Source organism: Vulpes lagopus, chromosome 6 (genome assembly GCF_018345385.1).
Source record: "Vulpes lagopus strain Blue_001 chromosome 6, ASM1834538v1, whole genome shotgun sequence".
Taxonomy (NCBI): Eukaryota; Metazoa; Chordata; class Mammalia; order Carnivora; family Canidae; genus Vulpes; species Vulpes lagopus.
In genome coordinates this window covers 87595395-87612602 of record NC_054829.1, presented here as the reverse complement: position 1 = coordinate 87612602, position 17208 = coordinate 87595395, and the positions used below count along the sequence as shown (strand labels likewise).

At 37.2% G+C, this 17208-nt stretch overlaps 1 protein-coding gene across 8 annotated transcripts in view; it reads right to left on the bottom strand.

Annotated features, from left to right (window-relative positions):
- Nucleotides 1-17208, bottom strand: part of HERC3 (HECT and RLD domain containing E3 ubiquitin protein ligase 3) — a 114486-nt gene that overhangs the window by 60142 nt on the left and 37136 nt on the right. For all 8 annotated transcript variants that reach the window (XM_041757949.1, XM_041757955.1, XM_041757956.1 and 5 more), the window contains one exon: nucleotides 2757-2916. In XM_041757949.1, coding sequence (XP_041613883.1) covers nucleotides 2757-2916 — 160 coding nt within the window. The remainder of the gene's footprint in view (nucleotides 1-2756; nucleotides 2917-17208) is intronic.

Below are 17208 nucleotides of genomic sequence, written 5' to 3'. Positions count from 1 at the left end.
GAGAAAGAGATTATTTAGGGTGACAAGTAGATACTGCTTTTGTGAATGTTTTATTTTCTCAGATACGCAAAGCTTATAAAACAGAGTCCCAATATGCATATGTACCAAAAAGAGTACAACTGTTTTTTATTGAGGTAACTACAAATTCACATGCACTTGTAAGAAATAATACAAAATAGCCTTTGCATACTTTGTCCAGTTTCCCCCAGTGGTGACATTTTGTGAAACTATAGTAAAAATTATAACCAGGATACTAACATTAATACAATTTACAAATTTTATTTGTACTTCCCCAGTTTTATCTGTACTCAATTCTGTGTATTAATTTTATCACCTGTGTAGGTTCATGTATCTACCACCACAGTCAAGATACTGAACAGCTGCAATACCATAAGGATTCAACCATGATTGCCCTCCCCCTATCCCTAGCCCCTCACAACCACTAATCTATGCTCCATTTCTAAAATTCTGTCATTTCAAGAATGTTATATAAATCAAATCATATAGTAGGTACTCTTTTGGAGTTGGCTGCTTTTTTTTTTTCCATCTCAGAATAATTCCCTGGACACTGATCCAAGTTGTTACATGTATCAATAGTTTGTAGAACCTCACTATTTTTTTAAATTGGAAAATGCATTACTGCCTAGGGGACCAATGTTTCAGAAATTTTATGCAGTAACAGCCCTTTTTTTCCTGGCCAGTTTCTACTCAAATTCCCCACAATTCTCTCTTTATGAGTCAGCCATTACCTTTGCTACAACCTTCATCAGTTACAGAAAGAAAGCAGGTCAAAAAAACAATAGGAAAATTACAGCCTTGAAGTGGAGAGGAGATATATATATACAAAGGTATAACAAACAATGTGTTTTACCCATGCATCTCCTTATCTCCTCCCAATAACTTCGTAAAGATACATAATACATAACTCCACTTTTAAGATAAGAAATGAAGGTTTAGATAAGTTAAACAATTTGCCCAAAGCCACTTACCTAATTAATAATAGAACCAGTATTAGAATGTGAGAGCTGTTTGACTTCAAAGCTATGTTAATTTCCACAATACAAAGGTATGAATTAAGAAATTTACTTCAATTAAGTTATAAAATCATACACAAACCAAAGCCTCAGAAATCATCCATAATCTAGACATAATAATGAAAATTAAATTACTATAACACAAATTACTTTGTTTTTTGAAATGAACTCTGTTCAACTGAAATATTTTTATCATTTATGTTATAAATCTTGTCCTTAATATTTACATAATTTCATTAAAACATATATAGCACCCTTTCATTAAAATGAACTCTCTGTTCAACTGAAATATTTTTATCATTTATGTTATAAATCTTGTCCTTAATATTTACATAATTTCATTAAAACATATATAGCACCCTTTTTTTCTTCCCAAAAATTCAACTAATTTTTTGAAAAATGAATCCAAGATACTACTTGTTCTAAATCAGGAAATAATTCAGATCACTCTTATACTTCCATGTTCCTCTTTTCCTTAAAACAGCTTTTGATTAAAGTGACAAAAATCTAAGAAGAGCAAAAAAAGGAAGAGGAAGAAGAGTATTTCGTCCTTTAAAGGGGACAATAATTGGACGGGGAGGAGAGGTTTAAATTTATTATTTAAACAATAAATAAGCAATAAATGTTCTGGACATTCTTAACAATGGTGATACAAAATGAATAATCCAGGTCTCATGTCATCAAAAGTTCCCAGTATTGTATGACAAACAGTCATTAAATAAACAGTTATAGAGACTATGACAACTATGACAGTACAAGGTTTATGTTATATGTATATAACAATTTATATGTTATATGTTTATAATTATAAAAGAACAAGAATTAAGTGAAGGAAATAAACTAGGGGCCTCCTTGATCACCAAGAATCCTCTACAAACTGAGACTCCACCCTAAGAAGTCCACTTCAAAGTAACTTCATTATTTTTGATGTTTAGTGGGTGAAGCATCTGTTAGATACTTCATTAAATTATCTAAGAGTCAGAAATTAAGTAAATATTTAAAAGACTCAAAACCACTGTATTGGTATTTCTGTGTTAAAAAAAAACAAAAAACTTATTTTAGGGCAGCCTGGATGGCTTAGCGGTTTAGCGCCACGTTCAGCCCAGGGCGTGATCCTGGAGACCCGGGATCAAGTCCCATGTCGGGCTCCCTGTATGGAGCCTGCTTCTCCTCCTGCCTATGTCTCTGCCTCTCTCTCTCTCTGTGTCTCTCATGAATAAATAAATAAAATCTTTAAAAAAAGAAAAAATAAAAATAAATAAATTTAAAAACCTTCTTTTAAACCATATTTAAAATAATGCTTATAAATGGCTATTATTAGAGTAACGGGTCAACCTTTTGATTCTACTTTAGAGTTTTTAAATGAGTAACTGATTTAGGCTTATAATTTTAAGTGAAAGGATAATAAGTCCAGCAAGGGAAAATATGCTTTTTTTATTCAAACATTTATTGAATGTCAAACACTATGCTAACAACTAGGTTACTAGAATAAAGTGCAATTCCTGAACACCTCACAGTTTTTACCTGGAGACAGACACTTCTATAAATAATTACAATTTTTGTGACAAGTGCTATAAAGTATAAGGCACACTAGTGTGGCCCAAAAAAAAAAAAAAAAAAAAAAAGGCAGAACCAACACAGAGTCTAACAAAGCAACAGCAGGAAATAGTATTTATAAAACTGACATCTGAAAACTCTGATTCCTGTCTGTGACATTCTTACCTGGGCACTGCCACCGAATCCTCAGTAGTCATGAGTCCTAGTTGACCATCACTCCCAGCACCCCAAGAAAACAGCTGACCCCGGTCACTGAGGGCCAAACTATGTGACTCGCCACATGCCACATGGACAATGTGCTGGTCTGCCAAAGCTCCAATTTGCTCTGAAAGAGACCAAACCAAGGAGGAAAATGTACAGCCTCGAAACAGGAATCACACAAAATTTTCATACACAGAATTATACACCTAGGACCATGAAATCTATATATTCATAGAGATTATAAATTGTATACATTTCTTAAAGCTATCAATTTAGATCCCAGCCTCACTGGGTAGCATATTTGCCTGTAGCAGCACATACATCACAAATGTTCCCTCATCTCACTGGTGCTTCTCTCCAGGGAGAAGCCTGAAGGTTTACTACTTGGAGATATTGAACAAAAGAGGCCCAAATATGAATGGGAATGAGGCATATTACTTAAGCAGTGGGACTGAGTAAAATTCTGCCTGGGAACAAGACTCCTTTCCCAGAACCCGCCTGCCTTAACCCAGAAAATACCTTTCTTCCCACAGTTCCAGAACACAGCCTTATACACATCTAGCCAAGAAAAAGGAGGATTTCTCTGAGGAAAAAAAAGCCCAAAAGAGAAGATCCCACATCTGTGAGTCCCCCAATGAAAGGTCCAGCTTCCTGTTAGTTAACAAGCTTTGCCCACACATAGCTCTGCTCACATTTTAGAACCACACTCTTAAATATAAAAGGTTGGCCAAGGATTATCACATATGAGGAAAATACTACCATGAAAGAAAAAGAGCAAAATAAACAGAAAATGAACTCTGAAGATAAAGATCTTGCTGGTAGCAGAAAAAGACAGTTATTAGAGAAATAGAAGACAAGGACCATTCAAACGTTTGAGGAACAAAATCATCTTAGAAAATAAAAATACGGCAGCATAAATTTAAAGGAAAAAAAACTTTCAAAAGCAGGACAGGAAATCAGAATTGAAGAAATTCCCACAACTATACGGTCAACTATCTTTAACAAAGCAAGAAAGACTATCCAATAGAAAAAAAGACAGTCTCTTCAACAAATGGTGTTGGGAAAACTGTGACATGCAAAAGAATGAAACTGGACCACTTTCTTATATATATCATACACAAGAATAAATTCAAAATGGGTTAAAGACCTAAATTTGAGACAGGAAACCATCAAAATTCTAGAAGAGAACATATGCAGCAATTTCTTTGACCTTAGCCAGGGCAACTTCTTACTAGATACATCTCCTGAGGCAGAGGAAACAAATGAACTATTGGGACTTAATCAAAATAAAAAGCTTCTGTATAATGAAGGAAACGGAAAACAAAACTAAAAGGTAACCTACAGAACAAGAGAAGATATTTGCAAAGATCTACTTCAGAGCACTTCATCTTAAAATTTTAGAATGTGAAAAAAGTCTAAAAGTTTCTAGAAAGGGAAGCACTTTATATACACTAGAACAAGCATCAGAATGGTATCAGATTTCTCAGAAGCAATATGAAGATAACAGAGGAATGTCTACCCAATTCTGAAGGAAAATGACTTCCAATTCTATACCTAACCAAATATGAATCAAATGTGAGATGAGGGGGAAAAGGAATAATTTTCAGGCATGTAAGGCTCTCAAAATATTTACTTCCAATGCTGTCTCTCTCAGAAAGTTACCATAAGATAATGCCTCCAAAAGAAAGGAAGATAAAGCATTCAGGAAACAGAAATCTTACATAGGAAGAGGCAAAAAACATTTCTAAAACTGCTATTATGTAGTAGGCCCATGAAGGAAAATTGAAGCAATGTCTTCAAGGTGAAAAGTTAAATATAATCTAATGAGTTTTATATTGTTATGAGTTTACAGTTCTGTCAGATAATACAGAGACTGCTATGCAAAAGATAAAAACAAACAAAAAGACACAATTAACTCCAGGAAACACATAAAGTGTTTTATAGGCAACAACAGCAATCATTGAACACAGAACCATAATAACCAAATAAATATAATTTACATAATCAAAAATTTAATTGTCAATTGATTTAAACAATCAACTATTTGGGAAAGGATGAGTATATCTAGAGGTGAGGAAGAGGAAAGAGTGGGTGGGGAATATAAAGGAATGCTAATCTTCCCTAGTGGCTCTACATTAGGTACAATACTAGGGGGGAAAAATCAAGAAATAGCATTATAAGTATGTCATTTAGAAAAGGTAAATATTAAAAGAAAGAAAAAGCTAAAATTGTTGACAGAAATGGTCTCTGCTAGTAAGACTCCAGGGTGGAGACAAGAGAGGCAGGCAGCCACTGTTTGACCTAAACATAATTTGTGTAAATATATTACTTGGAAACAAAAGCTTTTTTAAAAATTAAGCAACTGAAAATACGCTCACATCCGCGAAATCTCCTGAAAGATGCTTTAACTCCTGTAGCTCCCATTGCCCAACTTCTTTAACCTCTATTCATTATTAGACCCTATATCCCAACTCAGCTTTCCCTAATGCACTACGAACAGTACACTCTTTATTTTGGAATAAGATAACAAACTCTTACCAAAGTACCTCGGTTAATTCGGACTCTATTCCTCTGCCCAAATAACCACCTTTACCACAGTTCCAGGATTTGGGCAGCTTTATGTCCTCCTGGGCCTGGGTACCTGGCCTGACACCTCAGCCATGACTGAGGTCTAGCCCCTAATACCTGACTTCCTATGCCAACTATTAGCCTTTCTTGTGCGGATGTTAGCATTCAGCCTAACGTGACATTAATAAGTTTCTCCACTGTCTGACAGGACACTCTCTACCTGATCGGCCACTATTTTCTTGCCTCAAAACCCATCAGTAGCATTCCTCTTGTTTATCACAGCTGAACAGCCTCAAAAGGGCATGTCTAGATTCCAACTACCATTTACTCCCAACCTGGCCAAACCCAAGACAAACCAACTCCTATCCATATTAGCCATCAAAACAGACGTCAAACCACCACTGCCAAAACAAAAGCTACAGCCCCAAAGGCAACATTCAATAAGTAATACAAAAATTTGTGAAGAATCAAATCAGTGACTGTCCTATGTATACAAAGTCCAACGTATTTTATATCTTCTATCCAGAAAACTAAGCTCATCTGATTCAGACTGAGGATCTGTTACAGTGAAATTATAATCCCTCTTCTAGAATTCACTCCCTAGGTCAGGCCAACATGGGAATGAATGCTTCATTCACACCTCTCACTGAACACTCCCTTGCTCCAGTTGGGAGCATTCAGGCTACAGTGCACATTTTCACATGCAATCTCTCTGGTTCATTTTGTCAAGACTTTATGCTATATTTTGCAGATCATGACAGAACTTCAACCCACACATTAAAATAATTAAACACACTGAAAAACTATTTGGCATTTTTTGAGGCTAAAAGTATATTTTCTCTCTGATCCTCTCATAGCAACCCTTTAAAGTCTTTAACAGTCTTTAGCAATGTTCTTGACTGAGTGAACGAAGGTAATAGGGCAGAACAGTGACAAATGTGGAGTGTTGCTTAGAACAAGTCAGCAGTAAAAAAAAAAAAAAAAAGAACAAGTCAGCAGTTCAACTGGACTTATAATATTATGATTATTTCTACTTGGTTTTTGAGCCCATCATAATTTTTAATGTATTTTCAAGTTATTGGTGAATTGGGCATTAAACCATCAAAGGGTGGTCACAGCCAAGGATGATATGAGCCTAGGGGATAGACGCATGATGCCAACACTTCCTTAATCCGGCAACAACTCTGTGAGGCAGGGTTATAATAAGTCCCAGGTCAGAAAACATGTAATTTGGCCAAGATTCACAGCTAATGAGTGAAGCTCTAGATTCCAGCTAGAACTGGATTCCAAGTCCTCCTGACTTCAGAGTCCATTATACCCACTAGGCTGTAATATTTTCTGTCATGGAAAAAGATTAGATAGATATTAAACTGGTAAAAGTAACAATGAAGATATGGGAAATGGGAAATGGAAAATGGGAAATAGGGGGATCCCTGGGTGGCGCAGCGGTTTAGCGCCTGCCTTTGGCCCAGGGCGCGATCCTGGAGACCCAGGATCGAATCCCACATCGGGCTCCCGGTGCATGGAGCCTGCTTCTCCCTCTGCCTGTGTCTCTGCCTCTCTCTCTCTCTCTCTCTGTGACTATCATAAATAAATAAATTAAAAAATTTTTTAAATTTTTTCAAAAAAAAGGAAAATGGGAAATGGACTCTTTTTCCTCATTGTTCAGGTGAGAAATATATTCAATAGTTTGCAGTTAGGTGGAAAGTATACAGAATATACAAAATTAGTGATCAATAGTTGCCACTAAACTTTTAATAAAACTATAATAAATTAATGACAGCAGTTGTTATGATAAAAGCCAATAAATTCTCATTACTAAAATATCTCCTTTCTTAGGTTCCCCAAATTATCTACTCTAAGATTACATTTTTCTTTAATAGTAGAAAACAAAGGGCCATCCTGTGAGAAATTTTGCCCTGCCATCCTGTGAATTCTTTTGTTTTTTTTAATCCTGTGAATTCTAAGTAAGTGCTCCCATTCACCCAACCCTGGTTCCTGTTCCCCTTGAACTCACCCTAGTGCACATGCTACCTCTTTCTGCTACATTCTGCTCTCCCCTGGCAGTGTTCCCTCAGTACTATCAACCCAGCCTGAGAGGTACAGCTGACTTTTCCTGAAAATCTGGGATGATGGAAGTAAACACTATCTCAGCAAACCACTCAAAATAGAATATAATCCAAATCCAAATTCTCCTGCAGATCCCAAAAAGAGTACTTCCTAGTGCCTGACTCTCCTCCTGGAGTCTGCTGTCTTCCCACAACATGACTACGCTCTCTCTCCATTGCTTGCTTCTGTATCTGTATTGTCCTAAGCCATATTCCAACTACTTTCTTAATTATTCTCATCTAAACATTTGGGGGAGGGGGAGTCTAGGCTATGCTTAGTGGAGTCTCAACTTTATAATACAACTCACATTTAAAGTGATCCCCCGCAATAAGAGTTATCTCCACAAGAGGAATTGTCATTCTGAGTCAAGACACTCAAACCAGAGTCTGTTTTTCAAAAACAAATTTTTTAATTTACTGTACAGTAAAACTGATCTTTTATTATGTACATGTCTATGAATGTAAGGACATGTCACACAGAAGATATGGGACAGTTCCATCACTCCAAAAAAAAATCCTGTGAGCTGTCCCTTAGTTATATACTCTCCTCCTCCCTAACTCCTGGCAACCACTGATCTGTTTTCTAGCACTATAGTTTTATATTTTCAATACTGTCACATAATGGAATCCTATAATATCTTTCAAGACTGAATTCTTTCACTCAATATAATGCCTGGAAGACTTATCCAGGTTGTAGCAAGTGTCTCATAGTGTGTTCCTTTCTATTAGCAAGTAGTACTCCATCATATTATGGATGTACCACAAAGCACTATTCCCAGTTTTACACAGATGCCATAAACATTTGTGTATAGGTTACTGTGTGAGAATAAGTTTCCATTTCTCTGAAGTAAATGCCAAGAGTATTTTAAACTTCCTAAATTATTTTCAAAGTCAATTTCTTATGTATAGTATATGGTTGGGTTATTTTTTAAAATCTAGTATAAGTTCTATATTTTGATTGTTTTTTTTTAATTAATTTTTATTGGTGTTCAATTTACCAACATACAGAAAAACACCCAGTGCTCATCCCGCCAAGTGTCCACCTCAGTGCCCGTCACCGATTCCCCTCCAACACCCGCCCTCCTCCCCTTCCACCACCCCTAGTTCGTTTCCCCGAGTTAGGAGTCTTTATGTTCTGTCTCCCTTCCTGATATTTCCCAACATTTTTTTCCCCTTCCTTTATATTCCCTTTCACTATTATTTATATTCCCCAAATGAATGAGAACATACACTGTTTGTCCTTCTCCAATTGACTTATTTCACTCAGCTATTTTGATTGTTTTGTTTCGACTGTATTTAATAAAATCATTGATATGTTTGGATTTTTGACGTTTTTATTATTTGTTTTGTTTGTTCCCTCTGTTTTTCATTGCTCTTTCTCTTCATTCTGGCCTTTGTTTACATTTTTAAAATACTTTCTAGTATTCTATTTTAATTCATTGTGGGGTTTTTACTATAACTCTTTGTATAATTACCCAAGTGATTGCTCTAAGGATTACAATATAAATAATGATCTTTTCAGAGCCTACTTAGAATCAATACTATTTCAAGTAAAATGTAGAAACTCTACCACTATATAGGTTGCTTTATTCTACTCAGCCAAGCTACGGCAGTCTTAAATAGTACATCTGCGCACATTGAAAACTCCATCGTAATGTTATAATTTTCACAATCAGTAAATCAAGGAGAGAATAGTTTATTACATTTACCCGTATATTATCTACTATTTCTGTTGCTCTTTACTCATTCCTCAAGTTTCAATATTCCTTCTGGTATCATTTCCCTTCTGTCGAAATAACTTCCTTTAACAATTGTTCAGTACAGGTCTGCTGGCTATGGATTTTCTGACTTTTCCTTCATCCGAAAATGCCTTTGTTTTACACTGATTTGTAGGGAGTGTTTTTTGCTGGATACAGAATTCTGGGTTGACTTATTTTTCTTGCAGCACTTTAAAAATGCTGTGCTTATGGCCTCCATAGTTTCTGGGGTGAAATCCATAACAATTTGAATGACTATTCCCCTACAGGTAATATGTATTTTCCCCCCAGTTGTTTTCAAGTATTTTCTTTGCTTTTAATTTTCAGAAGTTTGACGATGATCTTCTGGGTGTGGATTTCTTTCAGTTTATCTTGAGTTTATTGCACTTACTGAATCTGTTTATGTCTTTTGCCAAATTTAGAAATTTGTCAGCCATTACCATTTTCAGCACCACATTCTTTCTCCTCTCCTGCTAGGACTCCCATGACATTAACATCAGTTCTTTTGTCCTAGTCTCCCAGGTCCCTGGAATCCTGTTTAACTTTCTGCCTCAATCGCTCTCTATTATTCAGACTGGGGAATTTCTACTGTCCTATCTTCAATTTCATGGACTCCTTCCTCTGTCCCCTCCATTCTGCTATTGAGGCCATACAAAGACTTTTTCATTTTGGCTATCTTATTGGTTCTTTTTATTATCTATTTCTTTGCAGACAATTTCATTTTTCCATTTAGTTTACAAGAATTTGAGCCAGGTGGTTGGAACATTTGTATAATAACTACTTGGAAGTCTTTATCAAATAATGCCAACACTGGCATCTACTGATTGTCCCTTATCATCACATTAGTTGAGTTTTCCTGTTTTGTTTTGAACATTTTATTTTTACTTATTTGAGAGGGGAGGAGAGAAGGAGACAGCGAGCAGGAACATGGGAAGGGGCAGAGGGAGACGAAGAAGCAGACTCCTCGCTGAGCAGGGAGCCTAATGTGGGGCTCAGTCCAAGGACCCTAGAATCATGACCTGAGCCAAAGGCAGACACTTATCTGAGTAGGTGGCCCTTTTCTGGTTTTCATGTGTTGAGTGATTTGGGATAGTACCATAAACATGTTGAGTATTATAAGACTCTGGGTCTTATTTAAATCTTCTGGAGAACGCTGAAAATTGTGTTTTAGTTTTCAAAGTTTCTGCAGTGCCATTCAAATTTGTGCTCTGCGTGTACCACATAGTGGCCAGGTGGGAACACGGGTGGTGATCTATGCGCTAAATAGGATAAGATACACACACACACAGCTCAGGGGTGAGCCCAGGATTTCATAGATGATTATATGCAGTTGCTGTCTCAAGCTCCTCCTCCCCTGAAATCTATGAAACCTGCTCAACACTTTCAGGTTTCCTGGGGCTCCTTTGTTGCCCTCTACCCTATACACCGCACTTCCATAGCTGTACCTGCCTCTGGGGCCAAATGGCAGGAAGACCAGAGCAAGTAAATGGTGAACTCAATGGCAACCCAGTGGTACTCTGAATTCTGGTCTTCTTTCCTAATCTACCTGCCATCATTTTCTTTTTAGAGCCCTCAAATAGCTAATCCATGCATTTTGTTCAGGTTTTACACATATGCTCAGCAGGAGAGATAGAAAAGAATGTGCTTACCCCATCCTGCCTGAAACTGGAAACCCAGAGCCAGAATTTTATTTTGATTTTTTAAAAGATTTTATTTATTTATTCATGAGAGACAGAGACAAGAGAAAGGGGGGGGGGCAGGCAGAGACACAGGCAGAGGGAGAAGCAGGCTCCATGCAGGAAGCCCGATGTGGGATTCAATCCCGGGACTCCAGGATCATGCCCTGGGACAAAGGCAGATGCTTAACCGCTGAGCCACCCAGGCATCCCCCAGAGCCAGAATTTTAAAATAACATGTTTTTTTCCTGTATCTGTGGGCTTTAGGTTTTGCTTTTGCTTTTTATTGGTTTTGTTTTTTGGTTAATCAGAGAAAGTCCACAAACTATCTTTGTTCAACCTGGCTAAATTAAAAAAAAAAAAAAAAAAAAGGCACAGCTCTCCCACAAATGCTCCAACTAAAATTATATCTAACCTTCCTCTACAGTGAAAGGCTGGATTCCTGGAGACAAGTGGTGTCTGAGCAGCTGATACTTCATTTAAATTATCCAAGAATATCAAACATTTACTTGCTTAATCCTATGTATGACTGCCCAAGTTTAAACAATCATTAAGCCACCTTTTCAACTAAAGAGTGAGAGAAAAAAAATCAGTTATAATAAAGTTCAGAGTAGAATTTCTCAGTTCAGAGAAAGGTGACTTTACCTTGGGCTTTAAAGTTCATCTCTCTACCTACCTAAACAACAACTACAAAAACAATAAAACCACTTACACACTATGAAAAATGCTTCTGAGAATATTTTCTTCTGAAAGCTATAAATTTCAAATTACCATGTATGCTTTCGGGTACAATAAACCAGTTACAGTAAGGCAGTCAGAACATATGGAGGCCTGTCACAAGCAATGAGAGGGGAGAAGACTGTGTTTGTGAGTCATTAGCACTACACTGGTCAGAATAAGATCAGCTGCAGTGACTCAGTTATTTTCAAGAACTCAAAATTGTCAATCATGACATAATCAGATGCTTTAAAAGGACTTTAATAGAGAGGCATGGGTCTGGTCCAAGAAAGCGAGGTAGGAAGACCCTGAACTCACTTCCTCCACAGAACACTCCACATCCACACTTATTTATAGACTGATTCCTCCTGAAGAAGAACTGAGGGCTGATTCAATAGCTTCAGCATATCAAAAGATGGACCATAGAGAACAAGAAATAGAGGAGACACAGTGACAAGGGAAATGCCCACCCCAACACTGTGAACTGCAGCAGGAAGGTATAGTTCCAAGGGACGATGGGCAAGTGTGTCCACCAAGGGGCAAAGGAAAAAAGCCTCAGTTCAAAAGAGCAACTAGTATGTAAAAGATCCAGCTCTAGAACTTCACCAAATGGTGAGGGAATTGCTAGGACTCTCTCCAGGTTGGAGGGGCTAGTGAGAGCCATGGTTAATGTTCCCCTCCACTCTTGATAGTGCAAACGAGGACAGGATCCAGATGCCATAGCTGGCCTGCCACCTCAGTGAGCACAGGGCCGCTAGCGCACAACACTCCTGGATGCCCTGGGGCACAGAAAAAAAAAAGAGCAAAGAGAATATACAAGTAGCCCTTAAACCCTGCCAAACAGCAAGGAAGCTGCTGGAACTCTTTCTAGGTCTGAGGGGCTGGAGAGCACCATGGTTTACATTCCCCTTCCACCTTGAAAGAGTGGAAGAGAACAAGGTCCAGGCAGCCTAAGTGTTCTAATGCCTCAGCAAGCCCCAGACCCCTAGCCCACACCAGCCCCAGCCATCCCACTAAGGTGGCCCCAGCAGACACACAGAATGACAGCCCTCGTCAGTGCTCACTATAGCTCCAGCCAATGCACCAAGGTGACACAGGCACAAAGCACCCTAGAACACATCAGACCTGCACCACTTTGGCTTCAGATGACTTAGCTAAGGTTCCCTCGATGCAGAGTGCTCCAACATCCTGGCTAATACTAGCTTTGACTCTGTCCATCCCACTGGCAGACCCACCACATGGAACACCCCAGAACCCCAGCCCATGCCTGCCTCATTTCCAGCTGCCCTACCAGGGCACCCTCTACAGGAACCCAGAGTCTGTACCCTGCCTTGTCTCCAGGCACCTCACCAGGAGGTTCCCTGTGTCAAGTGCCCTGGGAGATCTTGGCCCACATCAACCTTGGCTCCAGTTGCCCCACCAGGGCGCCCCCTAAGCTGAGCATCCCAGAACCCGCCAGCTCACACTCACTTCAGCTTTAGCAGTCCTGCCAGGGAAACCTCTATATAGAGAAACCTAAGACAACACAGCCATACCCAATTCATCTCTGACCATCCCGCAGGCAGCCCCAGCACAGTGTGCCCTGGAACCACAAGCCCATGCCAGCCACAGTTAAAGCCAGACAGGCAAGGTCACCAGCACACAGGATGACTACACACAAGGCCATGCCTTCAAGTTCAGGAGAAGGAGCTGTTCTGCTTAATCCATAGAAACAAACACAGAATGTCAAGCAAAATGAAGAGAGAGAAGAATATGCTCCAAATGAAAGAATAAGACAAAACCTCAGAAAAATAACAAAATGGAAATAAGCAACATGCCTCATAAAGAGTGTAAAATAAAGGTCATAAAAGGTGCTCACTGGACTAGAGAGAAGAATGTATGAACTCACCGAGAACTTCAACAAAGAGGTAAAAATATAAAAAAGAACCAATCAGAGCTGAAGAATACAATAACTGAAATGAAAAGCACACTAAAGGGAATCAACAGTAGATTAGCAGATGGAAAAGAATTCATGTTCATGAATTGCAACAATACTGTGAAGATGTCCATACCACACAAAGCAATTCCTATCAAAATACCCAACAACATTTTTCACAGAACTAGAATTTTTGTGGAACCAAAAAAGACCCCAAATAGCCAAAGCAATCTTAAGAAAGAAGAACAAAGCTAGAGGTATCACAATCCCAGATTTCAAGATATAGTACAAAGCTGCAGTAGTGATCAAAACAGTATGGTACTGCCAAAAAACAGACACATAGGTTAACAGAACAGAGTACAGAGCCCAGAAATAAATCTATGCTTATATGAAGTCGATTTAGTTAAAGGAGGCAAGAATATAAAATGGGAAAAACACAGTCTCTTCAATAAATGGTGCTGGGAAAACTGAACAACATTTGAAAGAATAAAAAACAGACCACACTTTCTTACAACATATACAAAAAAGAAACTCAAAATGGATAAAAGGCCTAAACATGAGACCTGAAACCATAAGACTCCTAGTAAAAAACTCAAAATGGATAAAAGGCCTAAACATGAGACCTGAAACCGTAAGACTCCTAGTAAAAAAACCATAAGACTCCTAGTAAAAAAACACTTGGTATTGGCTTTAGTTAACATTTTTCTAGATATGTCTCCTAGGGGGATCCCTGGGTGGCTCAGCAGTTTAGCACCTGCCTTTGGCCCAGGGCGTGATCCTGGGGTCCTGGGATCGAGTCCCACATCAGGCTCCTGGCATGGAGCCTGCTTCTCCCTCTGCCTGTGTTTCTGTCTCTCTCTCTGTGTGTGTTTTTCATGAGTAAATAAATAAATCCTTTTTTTTTAAAGGATGAGATCTTGCCATTTGTGACAACACTGATGGGCATGGAGGGCATAATGCTAAATGAAATAAGTCAGACAAAGACAAATACCAAATGATTTCTCTTATATGTGGAATCTAAAAAACAAAACAAATAAAACAAAAAAATAGAAATCAACCCATAAATACAGAGAACAAACTGGAGATTGCCATGGGGAAAGGTAGAAGTATGGGAAATGGATGAAGGGGAATGGGAGATAACAGGCTACTAGTTACAGAATGATTAAGTCATGGGGATAAAAGGTTTTGTACTTTTACAAATGTATCCTAAAAGAACAGTGTATATTGCATTACTATTAACAGAGCAAAATAGAATTATATTAGGATTATATGCTATGAATAGAAATATGTAGTCATTAAAAGATCAGTATAAATAATCATCATAAAAATATTTATGAGACAAGTGAAAAAAAGTTACAAAGTAGTAGTACAATACGACTTCATTTTTTTAAATTAATGTTTTAAATACTGGAAGGATATATTTCAAAGCAGTAACTGTTTTCTGTTCAGAATGGTAGAATTAGGGATCCCTGGGTGGCGCAGCGGTTTGGCGCCTGCCTTTGGCCCAGGGCATGATCCTGGAGACCCGGGATCGAATCCCACATCGGGCTCCCGGTGCATGGAGCCTGCTTCTCCCTCTGCCTGTGTCTCTGCCTCTCTCTCTCTCTGTGACTATCATAAATAAATAAAAAAATTAATAAAAAAAAAATTTAGAATGGTAGAATTAAAGAGTATTTTCTATTTGCTTTTTTTATAGGCAATTAAATTATGAGCAATATACATGCACTACTTATATAATATGGAAAAAAGCTTAAAGTGTTTTAAAGACTCTACCACTTCTCTGTCCTATTCACACTTTCTTCAATTCAAATTCTTTTCAGTTAATGCAATTTAACAATAGGAGACCATTTTCAAGCTTGCAGGTTATTTTTCCAATTTTAGAGTGTGTGCTACCTTATAAAGAATAAATGTAAAAATCTACAATCATAATGCAAGATCAAATGCTTCTGGAGGGGCTTCCTAAAGATACATAATCCCACTGATGCTTATAGCTTTGGATAAAATTTTATCACAACAGGCAAAGCATCTCTGTATTGAAATTCATCTACTTTAGGTTGGTAGTTTTCTGTCCATTTTTTCTTAAAAATTGTGTGTGTGTGTGTGTGTGTGTGTGTGTAAAAACTCTAATCAAACAAAGGTAGACTGTACTGATGTGCAAGACCCAACTATATTCTGCCTTCAAAACACCCACTTCAAATATAAAGACATAGAAAAATGAAAATTAAATGGATGGGAAAAGATACATCATGCTAGCAACTAATCAAAAGAAAGCTAAAGCTACTATATTCATATCAGGCAAGGTACACTTCAAAGTAGTGGATATTATCAGGGATAAAGAATGACATTTCATGACATTAAAAGGAACAATTTGTCAATAATCTTTAATGTGTATATATCTAATAATACAGTCTCAAAATATATGTAGCAAAACTCAGAGGGCAAAAAAGAAGAAATAAGCAAATCAACAATGACAAAGATTTAAACACCACATTCTCACTAATGGACAGAACAAGTAAACACAAAAATCAGTAAGTATATAAAATACTGAACAACATTGTCAACCAACTTGACCTATCTGATATTTATAAAACATTCTACCCATCAAGAGCAAAACACATTCTTTCCAATTGCACACAGAACAGTCACCAAAATAGACCATATTCTGGTCTATAATACAAATCTAAATAATTTTACGAGGGCTGAAATCATACAAACTACGTATTCTGACCACAGAGTACTGAACTAGAAATAAAATGAAAAATTTCAGTAAAATCCCCATGTATTTGGATATTAAACTACATACTCTAAATAATCCAAAGGTCAAAAAAGAAATCATAAGGGAAATTATTAGAAAGTATTTTGAGTACTAAGAACAGATCCAGTGAGAACTGGTAGACTGCTAAATAAAGTGAAGCTTAAACGGAAGTATTTAGCATGAAATGCTTATTAGAAAAGAATAAAAATGACAAATCAGTGATTTGAATTTCCACATTAAGAAACTGAAAAAACATAGTAAATGAAGTACAAAGTAAATAGAAGAAAATAATAGTACAAACCAATGAAATAGAAAACAAAAAGAAAAAAAAAAAGAAAAATCAAAGAAACCAAAAACTTTCTCTTTGAAAATATTAGTAAAATTGATTAACCTCTACCCAGTCTAATCAGGAAACAGAGAATACACAAATTATTTATTATCAGAAAAACAGATCTTACAGACATGAAAAAGGTAACAAGGGGACATTACAAAAAAATTTTATGCCCCAAAATGCAACAACCTAAGTGAAATGGACAAGTTCCTTGAAAGACACAAGCTATAAAAACTCACCTAAAATAGGTAAAATGACTATTCTATATCTTTTTTTAAAACTGAAATTGTAACTAAAAATATCTCTAAAGAAATCTCTAGGCTCAGATGGCTCCAGTGGTGATTCTACCAACCACTTAAAGAAGAAATAATAACCTATAATAAGCCTAGATAAAATATAAATAAACTCAGAAAACAATAGAGGGAATACTTCCCAACTCATTGTTTGAGGCTGGCATTACCCACAGAACAAAACCAAAAACATTAAAAGAAAATCAGTAATGCTGATGTACAAACCTTGCCAAATATTTAGAAATCAAAACAACATGTGAAAATCATCAAGTGAGATTTATCCTAGGAATGCAAGTTCA